Source organism: Oxyura jamaicensis, chromosome 28 (assembly GCF_011077185.1).
Source record: "Oxyura jamaicensis isolate SHBP4307 breed ruddy duck chromosome 28, BPBGC_Ojam_1.0, whole genome shotgun sequence".
Lineage (NCBI taxonomy): Eukaryota > Metazoa > Chordata > Aves > Anseriformes > Anatidae > Oxyura > Oxyura jamaicensis.
The window spans coordinates 4,375,832-4,394,228 of NC_048920.1; the positions used below are offsets into that span (position 1 = coordinate 4,375,832).

At 66.0% G+C, this 18,397-nt stretch overlaps 1 protein-coding gene across 1 annotated transcript; it reads left to right on the forward strand.

The window, feature by feature from the left end:
* Positions 1–82: 82 nt before the first annotated feature.
* LOC118179120 (protein unc-13 homolog A-like) lies at positions 83–17,054 on the forward strand. Its single transcript, XM_035348209.1, has 34 exons — positions 83–194; positions 280–397; positions 660–783; positions 913–986; positions 1,063–1,117; positions 1,627–1,662; positions 2,155–2,365; positions 2,817–2,933; positions 4,197–4,757; positions 5,758–5,851; positions 6,626–6,675; positions 7,231–7,309; positions 8,438–8,443; positions 8,530–8,601; positions 8,859–9,078; positions 9,332–9,559; positions 9,969–10,110; positions 10,292–10,461; positions 10,761–10,876; positions 10,979–11,142; positions 11,320–11,470; positions 13,240–13,308; positions 13,436–13,525; positions 13,617–13,751; positions 13,949–14,082; positions 14,297–14,382; positions 14,627–14,753; positions 14,838–14,934; positions 15,062–15,205; positions 15,707–15,790; positions 16,018–16,095; positions 16,333–16,421; positions 16,553–16,705; positions 16,826–17,054. The coding sequence occupies exons 1-34, from the start codon at positions 190–192 to the stop codon at positions 17,037–17,039; spliced, it is 4,293 nt and encodes a 1,430-aa protein (XP_035204100.1). The 5' UTR covers positions 83–189; the 3' UTR covers positions 17,040–17,054.
* Positions 17,055–18,397: the final 1,343 nt, after the last annotated feature.

Below are 18,397 nucleotides of genomic sequence, written 5' to 3' on the forward strand. Positions count from 1 at the left end.
GAAAAGCCACCCTGGCAGCGGGGGGGTGTCTGGGGCAGGGCGGGGGGGGGACACACACACGAGGGGTCCCTTCACCCTCTGCTTGGTCCCGCAGAGAAGTTCAACACCTACGTGACGCTGAAGGTGCAAAATGTCAAGAGCACGACCATCGCGGTGCGGGGCAACCTGCCCGCCTGGGAGCAGGACTTCATGTTGTGAGTGTCCGGGGGGGGGGGGGGGCCGCCCGGGGGGGCGGCGGGGGGGGGGGGGCCCCCGCTTCCTCCCCCCCCCCCCCCCCAGTGAAATCAACCGGCTGGACCTGGGCCTGACGGTGGAGGTGTGGAACAAGGGGCTCATCTGGGACACCATGGTGGGGACGGTGTGGATCCCCCTCCGGACCATCCGGCAGTCCAACGAGGTAGGGAGCCGGGCAGGGCCCCCCCCGGCACCCCAAGGGACACGGAGCCACCCCCCTCACCCCTCCCGGGTGGCTTCCCCGTCCCTGCTTGGAGGGGGACCCCGTGATCTGGGGACACCAGGAGCTCCCTTGGGTGCTGGCCGCGGTCACCCCCTGCCCCTCGGGGTGTCACCGCACCAGGGCTGGGCGCCTGGGTCACCGAGGGGCCGGGGGTGTCCCCGGTGTCCCCCCTGAGCCCCCATTTCCCCCCCCCTCCCCACAGGAGGGTCCCGGGGAGTGGCTGACGCTGGACTCGCAGGTCATCATGACCGACAACGAGATCTCGGGCACCAAGGACCCCACGTTCCACCGCATCCTCCTGGACACCCGCTTCGAGCTGCCGCTGGGTGGGTGCCACCCCTGGGTGTGTGGGGGGGAGCAGGGGGGGCTCCTCACGCGCTGGGGGTCCAATCCCGCAGCCCCACGCCTGCTTTTTGGGGGGATCTGAGCAGGCAGCGGGGTGTTTCCCCTTCCAGATATCCCCGAGGAGGAGGCGAGGTATTGGGCCAAGAAGCTGGAGCAGCTCAACGCCATGCGGGACCAGGACGATGTGAGTAGGGGGGGGCTGGGCTGGGCAGGGCTGGGGGGGCCACGGGCAGCCCTCACCGCCCGCTGTCCCCCCCCAGTACGCCTTCCAGGAGGAGCAGGAAAAGCCTCTGCCCGTCCACGGCTCCCAGTGCTGTAAGTGCTGGTCCCTGCGGGGTGCCCCCCCCCCTTTACCCCGTCCCCCCGACCCCCGCCCTGTGCAGTGGGCTCAGGGTGGCTGGACCCCAACCCAAGGGGGCTCAACCTCACCCCGCAGCCTGTCCCCGTCCCCATTTGCCGTCCCTCCCCTCTCTGCTGGTGTTTTGTCACCCTTGCGTGGGACCCCCCCCCCGTGGGGCTGAGCCATGGGGGACAGGGGCAGGGGGGCCATGGGGGTGGCAAGGGGAGGCTGGGGGCTGGCGGGGGGCTGCTGAGTGGGGGCACCAGCGGGGGGGCCCGGGGGGCAGCAGGAAACAGCCTGCTTTGTCCCAACCCCTGCCTCAGTTTCCCCATTTGCAGCCACTCCAGGGCCATGCCCAGCCCTGGCACTGTCCCCAGCACAGCTCAGTGCCACCGTGCCCAGTCCCGGGCATTGTCCCCAGCCCAGCTTGGTGCCACCGCAGAGCCACCACCATCCTTATCTCCTCTGCCCCTTTTCTTTGTAGGCAACTGGAATTATTTTGGCTGGGGAGAGCAGCAGAGTGAGTATCCCGTCCCCTCCTCGCCTTCCAGCCCCACGGTCCCCAACGCGTCCCCTTCACCCTGCCACGGCCTGGGCTGGGGTCCTGCTGGTGGCTGCGCAGTGTGGCTCTGTGCTGGGCGCGGACGGGGACATCGAGGGCCCTGTCCCTGGCAGGGTTGTCCCCAGGGGCTGGTGGGGACACGAGGGTCTGTCTCCTCAGGCTGCCCTGGGGCCAACGAGCAGCTCAGGCTTTGCCTCCGTGGCTGAGCGTTCTGAGGGCACAGGGGGGTCCTCGCACCCCGTCCTCCTCTCCCCCCTTCCGTATGTCCTATTCCCCACCCAGTGTCCCTGGAACGGGACATACACCCGCCCCTCGCCCCCAGATCCCCTCTGTGAGGGGTCCCACGCAGCCCCCAGCCCCTTCCCGCACCCTGCTCCCTGCACCCTCCCGCAGTGGTGGGGACGCGCGGTTTCGGGGTGTCCCCCTCCCGCTCACGGCATCCCCTTGCAGACGATGACCCCGACAGCACGGTGGACGACCGCGACAGCGATTACCGCAGCGAGACCAGCAACAGCATCCCCCCGCCCTACTACACCACCTCGCAGCCCAACGCCTCAGTCCACCAGTACCCGATGCGGCACCAGCAGCAGAGCTCCCGCGACTCCTACACCGACTCCATGCAGAGCTATGAGCTGGACTACTCGGACCAGCGGCCCATCAGGTAGCGCCCCGGCAGCCGGCACCCACCCGCCGCCTGCTCTTCCCACCCTCCCGCGGGTGGCCGAGGCCAGCGGGGTGGCACTGGGGACGTTAAGGGTGACGGAGGGACGATGGAGAGGCGAGGAAGAGGAGGGGGACGGTGCCGGCCCCGAGCCTCTCCTCGCTGGAGGCCATGGAGGAGTTCTCGAGCTCTCTTGGGTCAACCCGCACCTCTATCCCCAGCGGCGTCCCCAAGCCCCGAGCGAGCTGGGGACGCAGACGTGGCCATAGGGCAGGTGGGGACGAGCCACACGGTCACAGCCCCCCGCCAGCACAAGGTGCCAGCCCCGTCCCCAGGACGGAGCCCCCCCAGCCGACGTCCCCGCAGCGGCGGGGGATGCTGGGGCACGGCGGGTGGCGGCGGCGCGGCGCCGGGACCTCGCTGACCATCGTCTTCCTCTCCTCCCCGGCAGACGCTACGGTAGCGTAGACTCTGCCGCAAACGACGCTGAGTCCGCTTCCGCGTCGAGCAGGCGGACCAGCCGCCAGCCTTCCCTTGAGAGCAGGCGGTCCCTAGACCTATCGGATAGGTGGGTCGCGTCCTCGTCGCGTGCCGTGTGCCGTCGCAGAGTGCTGTGGTCGCTCCTTGCAGCCGCGGTGAGGCCAACACCAGTCCCGGCAAGGGCGGCTTCGCCCCCGCCGTGGGTCCCCCCAGCAAGGGAGCAGCCTTGGGATGCTCCGAGGGGGGGGGAGGGGGGGTATTTTCGCCCCTCTTGCTGCTGTGCCGGAGCCGGCGGTGGGGATGTGCCCGTGTCGGGGCGCAGCGATCAGCTCCCCATCGCGGCGCGGGAGCCGGTGCTGCGGGGACACGAAGGCCGCCTGCGTCCCCAACCACGCTGCTAGAGCTCACCAGGCAAAAGCCCCCCGCAGTGATTTGGGACCCCGAGACTTGCCCAGGGGCCCCGCACGGGCCAGGATCAGGCCGGGTTTCCAGGCACGAGCCGTGTCTCCTGCACCCCTGTGCCCCAAGCCCCCTTTCCCGAGGAACCCCCCTGTTGCTGGATGACGCCTGTGCCCCTGGGTGTCCCCAGCGCCCCTGGGTGTCCCCAGCACCCCGCTCCCCGCAGCGTGTCCCCATCGTCCCGCTGGCTCCCTGCCTCCCCCAGGGCGCTGCCCGACCCCTTCCCGTGTCCCCCCTCGCCCACCCCGAGCCCCGGCTGGAGACGTGGTGTCGGCCTCTTCCTAGGCATGTCCCTGTCCCTGTCCTGTCTGCATGTGTGCTTCTGTGAGTCCCCGCAGCCCCGCGGCCACCCCGTCCCCAGCAGCACCTGGGGTGCGAGGAGTCCCCCTGCCCTGCTGCACCCATGGGTGCAGGCAGCAGCGAGAGGGGGGCGCAGCGGGAAAGGGGCGGTGGAAAGGGCCTGGCCCCACAAAAAGAGCAGAGCGGGGACCCCAGGCGGTGTCTGTGGGGAGGGGGTGTCCGAGAGCGGGGATGGGGTTGGGGGGGCAGATTTTGCAGGATGGGGGGCAGGAGGCCAGAGCCGGCTGTGGGTGCCACCCTGTCACGCTGTGCCCCCACCCTTGGCAGGGGTGAGCCAAGGGGGCAACCACGAAGGTCTGCCCCCCCCAGCACCCCAGCCTGGGGGTCTAGTGCCAGCCTTGGGTTCGTGCCTTCGACCGCCAGGACGAGGAGCCCGTTGCCCCCCCGGGGGCACATTCCGGGGGAGCCCCCGCCACGCCAACCCCATCCAGCCCTGCTGCCGTGGGGTCCTTGGGGGGCATGGGGGCACGGGGCGGGCGGTGCCGTGGCACGGACCCACGGGAACCCCGTCCTTGTCCCCCTCGCCCCGCAGCCCCACGGGGAGCAGCCGCTACGCCTCGTCGGCCGAGCTGAGCCAGGGCAGCTCCCAGCTGAGCGAGGACTTCGAGAACGAGAGCCTGCGGGACTCGGAGCTGGACGAGCGGGACGGCGACTCCTACCACTCCTGCCACAGCTCCGTCAGCTACCGCAAGGACTCGCCGCGCTGGGAGGAGGACGAGGATGATGACCTCTACCTGGAGGAGGAGGAGGAGGAGGAGTTCAACGAGGACTACAGTGAGAATGAGGAAGGCTACCCCAAGGAGGAGGAGGAAGAGGAGGAAGAGCTGCGGGAGCCGGGCACCTATGAAGCCTCTGAGCATGACGCCTTCCCCCCGACGCAGAAAGCGCAGCAGCAGCAGCAGCAGGTCCCGCAGCCCCAGCAGCCCCAGCTGGTCCCGCAGGCGAAGCTGCAGCAGCAGGAGAGGAAGGAGGAGAGGAAGGAGGACAAGGACACCTCCATCCCACAAGAGACCCCGGAGGCCCAGCGGGGAGTGGACGAAGCCCCCCTGCCAGAGGCAGAGCCTGAGCCTGAGCCCCCCAAACCAGTCGAGAGGTAGGAGGGCGATTTTGTCCCGGGGTGGCACCAGGGTGGCACCATGCTGGGGACACTGGGGATGCTCTGGACCCTCCTGACCGGCCGTGGTGGCTCTGCTGTCACCCCTGCGTCCCCTGCCTGGGGAGAGCCCCAGCCAGCAGCTGGGCACCATCACGGTCAGAGGAGGGAGTCTGGTGAAAGCTCGGCCGCGGTCTCCCGTGCTGCACAGAGGAGGTGGGGGTGGCCGAGTCCCTGGCACGGCGCGTGGGTCATTCAGACGCCGGTCGCTGCCTTCCGTTTCTGAACGCGCCCGTTTTGCCGTGGTTTGGTGAGCACAACAGCTCCGCGCAGAGGGGAAGCTTTCTGGTCTTTTATTTGGTTTAAATTCTAGACTGGACCTGGGGAACCTCTGATTTAAAGGAAGGCACAGTGATTTTTTTGCATGAAAAAAGTCGTTTTGAGGCACAAGGGCTGGCTAGAGCCCTGGGAGGTGCCGTCAGTTCAGGTCTGCCTGCAGTGCCTGTTCTGTGGGCAGCCACTGCGGGGTCCCGCACTGGGGACCACCGATAAGCATGGGTGAGGTCCCGCGGGGTGTCCCCAGCTCCCCATGGCCTCATCCAGGCACCATCCCCACTGCCACCTCACACTGGGCTCTCCAGGAGCCTGGGAGGTTCGGAGCATTTCTCTTCCTCCTTGTCTGGATTTTACAAAGAGAGGAGGAAAACAACCCCCATCAGCACGTCCAGGCTGTAAATTCATCCCTGGGCGCATCCACCTGCTCCTAGCCCCAGTGTGGTGGGTGCTTGGGGCAGGGTCCCCTAAGGGTGAGGGGACTCCGGCTTCTCCTCGCTCTGCCTTGAGCCCTTTGCTTGGGACCTGCCACCGCTGCAGTCCTCCCTGGAAGAAAGTTACATTTCCCATGGCCACGTTTGCTCAGGACCCATGGGCATCCCTAAACCTCGTCCATGCCTGTGTCCCGGTGCCGTGCTGGCGGTGAGCGGGCTGTGTGTCCTTGCAGGGAGCCAGCGGAGGCGGAGGTGCAGGACCCCAAAGCGCGAGCCAAGGCCAACTGGCTGAGAGCCTTCAACAAGGTCTGCCTGCAGCTGCAGGAGGTGAGCGTCCCCATGGCACGGCACGGCGAGCCCCGCCTGGCACCTCCGCTGCCCGCCCCGTGGTGCCCACACCTCGAGGGCAGCGGGGACCTGGCTGTCCCCAGCCCGTCGGTGGCCCCGTGAGGGGCAGGGAGCGCTGAGGACCTTCCCCGTGTGTGCTGCATGCTGGTGCCAGCCCCTCCGCCCCGTCCCCTGCGTTGCGCTGACACTTTTTTGTTCTGTTTTTAGACTCCATCCTCCATCTTTTCTTTTTGTTTTGGCTCTGGATTCACCCCACGGGGCTTCGGTCCCCCTCCCTGCCGCTTCTCTTTTCAGTTCTCCACCACCATGGCCCTTGCGCCCGCGTCTCCCCTGCCCGCAGGGGAGGGCTGTAGCCCGCCTGCAGGTAAGCATGTCCGAAAGGAACCGGCCCCGCTCCGTGCGTGCCTTCCCCGTGTGCGTGCGTGTGTGCAGGGATTGCCCCGGGAGGGAGGAAGAATTGGCTCTTCCCTCCTTTTTTTTCTCCCCCCCAGAAAAATTCCCCGGGGGTCCCTGCACACACCCCCTTCCCTGCCATCTCCCCCGGCTCCAGCTCTGCTGTGCCTCCGAGTGCTGCTCCCACTGCCCCGAAGCTGCGGTTCTGCACGGTGCAGCCATCCCCACCCAGCTCCTCCACCGAGCTTTCGGGGCCGTTTGGCCCCCTCTCACCCTGCTCAGCCTCTCCACGATATTGTAGAGCCCCATCCTTTTAGGACCAGGTGCCGGGTGCTCAGAGCCCCCCCCTGTGTTTTGCAGGCCCGCGGGGAAGGTGATGGAGAAGCTAAATCGCTGTGGTTCAAAGGCGGGTGAGTACACGGGGAGCGCGGGGCTGGCCCCTCCTGCCGCCTGCAGGGTGGGATGAGCGCTTTGTGGGGCTGGGGAGAGCCACGGGGCGGTTGGCCCCATGAGCTGGGGGCCGGGTTTTTGAGCTGGAAGATGGTCGTTTGGTGCTTTTGGAGATGTCCCCGGCCGCCGCTGTGTCCCCAAAGAGGCACCGCCAAGGGGACAGCAAGGAGGTGAGTGGGACAGGGGAGACAGAGCTGGGCGGCAGCTCCCGCATCCCTCCTGCTGCCCGGGACCTGAACGATGCCACGGGGCACCCCGAGCCCCCACCTCTCCCTCGCAGGCAGCCCTGCTCTGCACCGAAAAGCCCCCAAAGGCTGTTTGTCACTCCATTTCCCTCTGCACCACTGCAGCACACCGGCTCGACGTGGGGCAAGCTGCAGCTTTCCAGCAGCACCCCCTTCCCCACGCCTTCCAGCCCGGCCCTGGAGGGGCTGCGCCGCTCCCCAGGAGCGTGTGGGGGGGTTCCCCTCCTGCCTCAGTTTCCCCTTCCCCGCTGACTTTCCTCTCTCTTGCAGGCCTGGCGGCGGGCTGATCATTATAGACAGCATGCCGGACATACGCAAGCGAAAACCCATCCCCTTAGTTAGCGATTTGGTGAGGTTCCTCCCGTAACGCCTTGCACCCCACAGCCGCCGGCTTCGCTCCCGCTGGACCGCGCCGCCCGCGCCCCGCTCCCCGGCCGCCTCTAACATGCCTTGTGTTCTCTGTTCTCTCTCCTCCGGCCTGGCTTGGCCGCCCCCGGCTGCAGGGGGGCGGCGGTAAGGTTTCTGCGCTGCATTAACAGCATGCCCGACATTAAGCCCGGACGCAAATCTCTCCCTCTAGTCAGCGATCTGGTGAGCGCGGGCCGAGGGGTTAAAGGGAGAGCACCCTTGGGTGCTGCCGGCCGGCCCCGCCGAGCAGCCTCTGCTCCTGATGGTGGTGGTGGTGGCGGGGGGGGTCCCGGGCTGATTTGGGGTCTTCAGGCCCAGGACCATGGGTGGGGGCTGCGAGGACGGCGTGGCCGGGCTCTCCCCACCCAAGGGTGCTTCTCTTTAACGGAGCTGCAGGGCCCCGACACCAAGCATCAGCCCGAGGCGTCTGGTTTCCCGAGTTTTGCTGGTGCCACAAGAGCACGGACGTGTCCCCAGTCCCCTCCTGTCCCACCCACCTGCAGTCCCCGGGGCTCAGGTGGTGACGGTGCCAAGCAGACGGACCCGGGTGCTGCAGGAGTGCTGGTTTTTGGACCCCGTGCTCTCCTCCCCAGCACTGTGATGGGCTGTGCCACCCCCTCGCTGGGCACCGCGGTCCCATCCAGCCCCTGCAATGCGCAGGGTCCCCCTGCTGTCACCTCTGGTGACAAAAGACAGCGATTTTGGAAACCAGACGCCCGTTGTGCCCAGAATTAGGTGCCCTTCGCCTCCTTCCTCCACCTCCAGGGTGCCTCCATCCTGTCCCCAGCCCCCTGCCCTGTCCCACCCCGCTGCTCCCCCTCGCTGCCCTTGTCCCCAGCCCGCTCAGGGCACCTGCTGATGCTTCTGCTGTGCTGTGTCGGTGTCGGGTTTTCAGGGTGCTGGGTTGCGGGTGGCAGTGGGGTGGGCACTGCGGGAGGGAGGAGATGGGGGCTGCTGCCTTGTCCTGGTGGGATTTGGCAGGGGACAAAGCGGGGACACTCATTCTGCTGTGAAATGGCTCCTAATAACGGCCTTTAATTCCCTCCTTGCTGGCCCTGGCTGCCCACAGGCAATGGTGAGTGCCCCAACCCCAGTCCCGGGCGTCTCGGACCCACGGCGAGGGGCCGTGCTGGATCTGGGGTCTCTGTTTCCTTCCCACAGTCCTTGGTCCAGTCCAGGAAAGCGGGAATCACGTCCGCGCTGGCCTCAAGCACCTTAAACAACGAGGAGCTGGTAGGTGCCGGGCGGGATGGGGCGCGGGGCGGTGACAGTGATGGGGATGGGGGGTCCGTGCTGCCATCCTCCTCTGGTGGTGACAATGCCGCCACCATGCTCGCAGCCACGTTTGGGGACAGTGGCATTTGCCCTGTGCCTGCTCTACATGCTGCTGAGCTCGTCCCCATCCAGCGGTGACGCTGCGGGTGGCCCAGCACCCATGGTTGGGGGCTCTGCGTGAGCTTCTCCCCCCTCTCTCTCCCTTCCTTGCTCAGAAAAACCATGTTTACAAGAAGACCCTGCAAGCCTTAGTGTACCCCATCTCCTGCACGACGCCCCACAACTTCGAGGTGTGGACGGCCACCACCCCCACCTACTGCTACGAGTGTGAGGGGCTGCTCTGGGGCATCGCCCGGCAGGGCATGCGCTGCGCCGAGTGCGGCGTGAAGTGCCACGAGAAGTGCCAGGACCTGCTCAACGCCGACTGCCTGCAGAGTAAGGAGCCATTGCCCGTGGCCTCGTCCCTTCTCGCCTTGGGGTGGCACGGAGCGAGCTGGCAGTGATTTGTGAGCTGGTCTCCTGCTGCGTGCTTGGGGAGGTGGTGAGCAGCGCAGAGCTGCTCTGGGCAGGGTGTAAACCCCTCCAGGTTTGGATTTATTCATTGTGGTGAGCTTGGGGAGGTCTCAGCTCTTTCCCAGGCACTATCCGTGTCCCCCCCCCCATCCCACCCATCGCTGTCCTCTTCCAGGGGCAGCGGAGAAGAGCTCCAAGCATGGAGCAGAGGACCGGACCCAGAACATCATCATGGTGCTCAAAGACCGCATGAAGATCAGGGAGCGCAACAAGCCGGAGATCTTCGAGCTGATCCAGGAGGTGTTTGGGGTCACCAAGACCACGCACACGCAGCAGATGAAGGCGGTGAAGCAGAGCGTCCTGGACGGCACCTCCAAGTGGTCGGCCAAGATCAGCATCACGGGTGGGCACCGGCCGCGCCTGGCGTCCCACGCTGCGGGGACCCTGCGTCCCTGCACGGGGTGTCCCTGCGGGCACAGCTCCTGCCCCCCCCGGCTGGTCCCTCTAAGAGCCAGAGCATTTGGGGCGAGAGTGTAGACGTGCTCCATGAGCCACGCTGCCTGTCCGAACACCTTGTCCCTGCAGATGTGGCTGTCCCCATGCACAAGCACGCTTCGTGCGCCAGCCCTCCCTGTCCTGCAGAGTGGCTTTGGTCCCTGAGGCTCTGTGGGGCAACAGCGGGGTGACATCGGGTGCTCATCATGGGGACCTTGGTGTGGCCACAGCACTGACTTTGCCTTTTGTTCTCTCCACTATGCCACACGTGTGCCTGGCGTGGATGGGCGTATGTGCCGTGCCGTGCTGTGCTGCAGTCGTTTGTGCCCAGGGCCTGCAAGCAAAGGATAAGACGGGCTCCAGTGACCCGTACGTTACTGTCCAAGTTGGAAAGACAAAAAAAAGGACTAAAACTATCTACGGCAATCTCAACCCGGTCTGGGAGGAGAATTTCCATTTGTAAGTTGGCCCCCGGCCCTTTCAGCCCCTCCCTGGCCGTTTGGGTGGTGGGCGGCGGGGACCTGCCCCAGCTGCGGATGGAGGGGGCTGCTGGGTGCCGGGGCTGTCCCTAGCCCTGGTTTGGGGAACCGGAGCCCGGGTTTCCCCGCTCAGCCCGGGACTCACCCCCTCTCCCCCACAGCGAGTGCCATAACTCCTCCGACCGCATCAAGGTCCGCGTCTGGGACGAAGACGATGACATCAAGTCCCGCGTCAAGCAGCGCTTCAAGAGGGAGTCCGACGACTTCCTGGGCCAGACGATCATCGAGGTGCGGACGCTGAGCGGGGAGATGGACGTCTGGTACAACCTCGGTAAGCAGCCGTCCTTGCGCCACCCACCCTGCCGTGAAGGGGGCTTTCGGCTTGTTGGTGTGGGGTCTGCTGTTAAAAACATCATTTAATATCGGGGTCAAGTGTTTGCTGGGGTCACTCAGGGAAACTGAGGCACGGAGAGGTCCCTGTAGTACCCAAGGACCCAGTTGAATCCCTCTCTCTGATGCCTCGGCTGCTTTGTACTCCGGACCCTCCACAATGGGGCCCATGCAGGACGGGGGTGAGCAGAGCTGCTCCGGGGGGGCTCACTCCTCACCCTGCTCTCTGTGCCCCCCCAGACAAGCGGACGGACAAGTCGGCCGTGTCGGGAGCCATCCGGCTGCACATCAGTGTGGAGATCAAGGGCGAGGAGAAGGTGGCTCCCTACCACGTGCAGTACACGTGCCTGCACGAGGTGAGCCACGCACAGACCACGTCTCCGCACCGCAGCGCGCCGGTCCCCGCCGTGCCACCGCCGGCCCCGGGGACCTGATGGGACTCGCGTGTGTGCCCCCAGAACCTTTTCCACTTCGTGACGGATTTGCAAAACAACGGGGTGGTGAAGATCCCTGACGCCAAGGGGGATGACGCCTGGAAGGTGTACTTTGACGAGACGGCGCAGGAGATCGTGGATGAGTTTGCCATGCGCTACGGGGTGGAGTCCATCTACCAGGCCATGACGTGAGTTCCTTGCCCCTGGTGTCACACCGAGCCTGGGGCTTGTCCTCCCCCCCGCTGCTGTTTGTGCTCCCACCCTCACCACGGGGACACGTATTTGTGTGCTCGCTGCCCCCTTCTCCACGAGCACCCCGAGCCCCGCGGCACCCAGTGCCCTCACCTCCCTCCTCTCCCCGCCAGGCATTTTGCCTGCCTCTCCTCCAAGTACATGTGCCCGGGGGTGCCGGCGGTGATGAGCACCCTGCTCGCCAACATCAACGCCTACTACGCCCACACCACCGCCTCCACCAATGTCTCGGCCTCCGACCGCTTTGCCGCTTCCAATTTCGGGGTAAGTCCGATGGTGCGTAAACACTCCTTCCTTCTTCTTCTCTTTTCTCTGGGGATGGGGTGGGGGGTGAAAAGGAGGCGAAAAGGGCCGTGCAAGGCAGCTCCCCACCCAACGGCAGCTGGGCAGCGGGCTATTGGCCCCCGCTTGCCCCCAGATTCATCCCTCTCCTATTTCAGGGGAAGGAAATGAGCCACCACCTTCCTAGGAGAAGGTCTAAATTCACTCCCCAAATTATTATGGTGAAAGCTGGCTTGAAGTCAGGGCCGGCTGGGATGGCAACACGCCGTGCACCCCCGGTGCCAAACCTGGCTGGGAGCTTTGCACAGCCCTGCATGCCTCGGGTGCGAGCCCAGACCGCCACAAACTCACCCAGCTGTGCCAGCACCCATGGGTGCCTCGCTGAACGGGGCTGAGTTTGCACCGGGACTGGGTGCGCCCATGGGGACGCGGCTGAGGAGGGGGCTGCGCTCTCACCCCAGCTGCCCCCGTGTCTCCCCTGGGTGCACGCGGGCGCTGCGGGGTCGGAGCCCAGCCCCGGTTAGGGCGAAGTGCTGGGTAGCGAGGGACGGGGTAGCAAGAGCCGAGCGAGCCGTGCCGCAGGGCCGTGCGGAAGGAGGAGACCACACGACAAACCTTTTCTCTGACGTGGAGGGTTTTAAAAACTTGTTTCTTTCTCTTTTTTTAGAGAGCCTAAGGTTGGGTCCTAAAGTGCCCGGCCGTGTCGCTTTATCCCCGAGTGCCAGCGTGTCCGGTTTTAAGCGCGCTGCAGCCGCTCGGTGCCGGGGGCCGTTGCCGTCTCCGGCGCTCCGAAGGTTTGCGGGCGCCAGCGCAGGCTGCGGGCTCGGCCGAGCTGCGGCCAGGTGGACGTGGGACTCGTCCCCGGCCCCACTCGGAGGCAGGGGGATGCCAGGTCCTGGGACAGCCCCGGCTCCATCACAGCCGACGTGGGGGTGTCCAACCCCCCCCCCCCCCAGTGTAGGGGCATGGCAAAGTGCCTCCCAGTTGCTTTGCCTCCATCGCAGATGCCTGATTTGCAACCCGATGTGAGGTTCGCGTCCCTTCACCCTGTGCTCAGTGGTTGGGAGCTGAGTTAAAGCCTCTCGTCCCCAAGACCGTCAGCCCACGGCGTTTCCCCTCCGAGCAGCCTGGGCAGGGAAGCAAGGGGCCCTCAGAGCACCCACCTCCTGCTTTGTCCAACAGCACTCTTTGTCTCCAGCGGCCTTGCTTTGTCTTGAAGCAGCTCAGACCCAAAGCTGGGCAAACGCAGCCCCAGCACAACTGCTCTCCCCATGCCCTTTTTTCCTGAGCTCTCCGAAGGCTTCGTTCCCGGGGCCACGCAGCCTGGAGGTGCGATGCCGCAGCCCCTTCCGTGCTCCTGCCCCGCGCCCAGGCTTGGAGGCATCTGAGCGGGCAGGGCAGGGGTCCCCCCGTCCCCCTCCGGCACTGCAAGAGCCGCGGGGATGCATGCTCCCGCCTCTCGGTCCTACACCGAGGGGTCCCCACTCTGCAGGGGCCACGCGTGCCTTGGAGCCACTGAGTGCTGCCACCAAGCCCCGGTCACCGGAGAGCACGGGCTGCTCCGTGGGCACCCCAGTGCCCAGGCACAGGGTGGTGACAGGAGGGAAGGAAGGCAGGGATGGAGGCAGGAGGGGAGGCAGGGCGGCAGGAGAGGGACCAGTGGGCTGGGGCGCAGAGGCAGGCGCAGCGGGGAGGGGGGCGGCCCCCGCTTCCACCCCCTGCTCACCCGGCCCCGGGGCGTTTCTCCGCAGAAAGAGCGGTTCGTCAAACTCCTCGACCAGCTGCACAACTCGCTGCGCATCGACCTCTCCATGTACCGGGTAAGGCACCGCCGAGCCTCAGTTTTAATCATTTTAATGTTTAATAAGGTCTGCTTTCACCTCCCCTCAGCGAGAGTTCTGCCAGCAACTCTTCGTTTGCCACCAACTCTTCTTTTTTCTCCCCCAGAATAACTTCCCTGCCAGCAGTCCCGAGCGGCTGCAGGACCTCAAGTCCACGGTGGATTTGCTGACCAGCATCACCTTTTTCCGGATGAAGGTATTATTTGCCCCCTCGGGATTTTGCGGCTTTGCAGCCCGGGCTCCCCGGCTGCCGGCTCTGCCCACAGCCCCGCTGCCTCCCCACGCAGGTCCAGGAGCTGCAGAGCCCACCCCGAGCCAGCCAGGTGGTGAAGGACTGCGTGAAAGCCTGCCTCAACTCCACCTACGAGTACATCTTCAACAACTGCCACGAGCTCTACAGCCGCGAGTACCAGACAGACCCGGTGCGTGGTCCTGGGCCACCGGGTGCTGCAGGGACCCCGTTGTTCCCCTCCGTCCATCCCCTGCCCTTCTCTGTCAACCCTCTGCACTCGTCCTTCCCTTCTGCCCCCCGTGATGCTTTCCATGAGCCTCGCCACGAAAGCGAGCCCGGTGGGGCAGGTGGGTGACCGGAGCCTCTGCTGTGTCCCCATCGCTCCAGACCAAGAAGGGCGAGGTGCCCCCCGAGGAGCAGGGGCCCAGCATCAAAAACCTGGATTTCTGGTCCAAGCTCATCACCCTGATCGTGTCCATTATCGAAGAGGACAAGAACTCCTACACGCCCTGCCTGAACCAGTGAGTCACCGAATAATTTATCGCCAAGGAAGGGACGCTCGTGGGGATGCTCACAATGTGCCAGCAAAGCTGGGTTTGTCCTTTGGACGCGGGGCGCAGCATCCTGCTGGGGAAACCGAGGCAGCAGGGAGGAGGCTGGGGGCTGGGTCTGCGGGCACGGGGGCTCCTTCTCACGCTCTGAGCAGCTTGTGCCCACGCTGCCCCCCTGCCCCAGGTTCCCCCAGGAGCTGAACGTGGGGAAGATCAGCGCCGAGGTGATGTGGAACCTCTTTGCGCAGGACATGAAGTACGCGATGGAGGGTGAGTGCCCCCCCGCCGCCCCGCGCTGGGCCGAGGAGCTGGGCAGGAGCCACCCCAAATATTCCCCTGGAGAAATAGGCAAACCCATTTCACCCCTCATCAACGCCACGCCTAGCTTAAATCCCTCCCAAGAGGCACTCCCATCTTCTCCCCATCCCCCTGGCATCCCTGGAGCTGCCCAAATTCCCCCGCCAGAGTCTGGGGCTGGAAACGACCCCCCCACGCTCTCGCCTTCCCCGTGCAGAGCACGACAAGCACCGCCTGTGCAAGAGCGCGGACTACATGAACCTGCACTTCAAGGTGAAGTGGCTGTACAACGAGTACGTCACCGAGCTGCCCTCCTTCAAGAGCCGCGTGCCCGAGTACCCCGCGTGAGTGCAGCCCTGGGGGGGGACGGGCAGGGGGCTCGCGGTTCCATGCTGCCCGGTCTCACCGGGGATGTGCCTCTCTCCCAGCTGGTTTGAGCCCTTCGTTATCCAGTGGCTGGACGAGAACGAGGAGGTGTCGCGGGATTTCCTGCACGGAGCACTGGAGCGGGACAAGAAGGACGGGGTAAGGCCAGGGCAGCCGATGGGCGCGGGAGCATCCCAGGCTGCTGCAGGCGATGCCCGGCGTGTCCCCACTGGGGCCGAAATCCCTCATCCCCGCCGCCCGCTCACCCTTCCCTCTCGGCCCCCAGTTCCAGCAGACGTCGGAGCACGCGCTCTTCTCCTGCTCCGTGGTGGACGTCTTCTCCCAGCTCAACCAGAGCTTCGAGATCATCAAGAAGCTCGAGTGCCCCGACCCGCAGATTGTCGGGCACTACATGCGGAGGTTTGCCAAGGTGGGCAGCTCATGGGGGGTCCCAGCACCCCCCGGGACCCCAGCCCCCCCTGCCAACCCGGTGCCCTCTCTGCCACCTCCCATCCGGCCGCAGAGCACAAAGTGCGCGCTGCTCAAGCGGACGTGCCACCACCAGACCCCGTGTGTCTCCCCGCTTCGCTAGCGTGGGCCATTATCTAATGAATGCATTGATTAGTTAATTAATCTCAATTAATTAAATGCCACCGGCTCGCTGTTCGCTGCAGTGTGGGAGGGAGCTGCAGGCGGGCCCGGCAGCTGGTGCCATCCCGCCTGTGCTGGCACGGAGCTGCCCGCCGAGACCGGGTGCGCTCTGTCTGGCTGCGCCCACGCTCCCAACGCATCCGCGGGGCCGGGGGTCCCGGCGTGGATCCCAGCTCGGGGGGGTGCTTTGTTGCTGTGGGACTCACGGTGTTCTTCTTTCCTCCTTCCTCCTTCTGTTTGTCGCTCGCCGGGCCGGTCCCCGTCTCTTGTCTGGCTGCAGACCATCAGCAACGTGCTCCTGCAGTACGCCGAGATCATCTCCAAGGATTTCGCCTCGTACTGCTCCAAGGAGAAGGAGAAAGTGGTGATGTATCTCCTGCTGCTCGCCGCTGTCCCCGCGTGGTGGCCCTGGCTGTCATCTGGTCCCTGTGACCAGCCTGGCCTTGGTCTTGGTGCCCGATGGTGGTCCCCAAAATACTGCAGGGCTTGGCGCTGTGGGGCTCCCGTGCCCCCCATCCCGGGGTGGGGAGCTCACGGGGGGCTGTTGCAGCCACGTGTCCTGGTGCTGACTCCCCCATTCTGCCCCTCCAGCCCTGCATCCTGATGAACAACATCCAGCAGCTCCGCGTCCAGCTTGAGAAGATGTTTGAAGCCATGGGGGGGAAGGAGGTGCGTATCGGGGGTCCCTGGGGGGGGGGGTTGTTCACGGGGAGGGACTGGATCCGTTCTTTTTCCCTGGCTCCACAGCGCTGGAGCAGCCCCAGCTCCTCACTTCTGCACGGGTCACCCCACCCCACCCCGTCCCACCCTGCTCTCCCACCATACCAGACAAGGATGGCCAGGGTTGGGGTGCAGAGGCAGCCCCCCGGGGACCCTGCTGCCTTCTCCAACCTGTTCCCCCCCCAGCTGGACACCGAAGCCAGCGACATCCTCAAGGAGCTGCAGGTGAAACTCAACAACGTCCTGGACGAGCTGAGCCGAGTCTTTGCCACCAGGTGAGGGGACACGGGCGGTGGGCCAGGAGCTGGGGTCTGGGTGCCGTGGTCGTGGCCGGGCTGGGGGCCTGGGCCACCCTGTGGTGTCACCGGGGGGGGACACTGAGCCGCCCGGGCTCTGCTGTCCCCAGCTTCCAGCCGCACATCGAGGAGTGCGTCAAGCAGATGGGAGACATCCTGGGCCAGGTGAAGGGCACCGGCAACGTCCCCGCCAGCACCTGCAGCAGCGTCGCGCAGGATGCCGACAACGTCCTGCAGCCCATCATGGACCTCCTGGACAGCAAGTGAGTGGGGAGGGGGGCCGCAGGAACCCCCCGATGTCCCCAACCCGCCCCAGGAGCATGGGGGACCAGCAGCGCTGGGGTGGCCGTGCCGGGACCTTCAGCCCCGTCCCCTCTCTGCAGCCTGACGCTCTTTGCCAAGATCTGTGAGAAGACGGTGCTGAAGAGGGTGCTGAAGGAGCTCTGGAAGCTGGTGATGAACACGATGGAGAAGACCATCGTCCTGCCCCCGCTCACCGACCAGACGGTGAGTGACAGGGACGGGGACCAGGGACAGGGACCCTGGAGCTGTGGCCACACAGGATGTTGGTGCCAGGGCCCCCCGCTGGCTTCTTGAGGGGTGCAGGCTTCGGTGGCACCCCCAAACGTGTCCCCAGCTCGTGGCTGGGGACAGGATGGAGGAGGGAAAGGTCACCCTTGATGTGGGTGCCCAGTGAAACCAGTGCCCACTCAGCTGGCCTCGCCGACAGACTGTCACCTCCCTGCCATTGTGGCACCAGGAGGGGGGACCCGTCCTCTCCTCCCCTCCACGCTGGGGCCGTGTCCCGTGCCCTGCACCAGGAGGGGACTGCGGAGAATTGGGGGTGTGGGGGGAGCCTCACCTGGGGCTGGGGGTGTGTGGGCTCAGGGGGACACGGGGCTGGGGCAGAGAAGCCCAGGAATGGTCCCTCTGTGGGGGGAGGTTTCCTGCAGGCTTCAAGGCTCCGTGCCACCGTGCTGTGCGCCCGACCTCCCCCACGCAGCGAGGCACCCCGAGGCTCTCGGGCAGGAACAGGGAAAGTCCCCCCTTCCTTGGGTGACACCAAGGGCTCGGAGCCAGCCACGCAGCTGCGCCTGTCGTTCTCGGTGGCTTTTGTCACTGTCACAGGGCTGGGGTCCGGCTCTGACCTGGAGCCACCAGCTGCTGTCACCTCTGCAGGGCTCTGGGGCTTCTTGCGCTGTGTCGGTGCCACCGACTCTCAGTCCCCATCCTGGTCCCTGTCCCTCTAAGCCACTCATGGCTCTGCCACGCCGCGGTGGCAGCGCACCCTGTGCCAAGGGGAGGTGGCAGGGACGTGCGGGAGGGTGAAATCACTGGGTGATGTTTTGCAAGGGGGGGCAGCCCTTGGAGGTGTGAGGCTGGTCCCTATAGCAGGGCTCTGCCCACCCGGGGGGCTCAGGGCTGTGTGTTGGAGCCGTGCATCGAGCGAGGTCCCCGGAGCTGGGTCCCCTCGGGCAGAGCCCCCTGCTGCTGCAGGGAAGGACGGGGCGGGTTGGGACGGGGCCATGGTGCTGACAGCAGGGTATCGACACTGGGCACCGTGGCACGGCTGGTGGGGGACGCTCCCGGACCCTCGCCCTGGGGAGTGGGTGGCCGGGGCTGGCACCCGGGATGGGGGACACGGAGGAGGGGGCCAACACTCACTCCACGGTTGTTCTCTCCAATTGCTCCGCTCGCCCCTCAATGGCAGATGATTGTAAGTACGGCGGCTCCCTGTCTGTCTGTCTGTCTGTCCGCTGTGTGTCGGTCCTGGCCTCGCCGGTTCCTGTCTCGTGTGGCTGCCCGTGCCCTGCCCGCGCCCTCCTCCGGCCCCCTGTGCCCCGCCGGTCCCTGTCCTCTCGCTGCCCGCTTGGCACCGGCCCCAGCTGGGTTTTTAGTGGGGGGACAGAACCAGGACACTTTTGGGGTGCCTGGATTTGGGAGGGGGTGCAAGG

Excerpts from the sequence above, each read along its gene's own strand:
- LOC118179120 (XM_035348209.1), top strand. Across the intron at positions 14,935-15,061 it reads AGCGGGACAAGAAGGACGGG|TTCCAGCAGACGTCGGAGCA; the intron begins GTAAGGCCAGGG and ends CTCGGCCCCCAG. Across the intron at positions 16,422-16,552 it reads AGCCGAGTCTTTGCCACCAG|CTTCCAGCCGCACATCGAGG; the intron begins GTGAGGGGACAC and ends TGCTGTCCCCAG.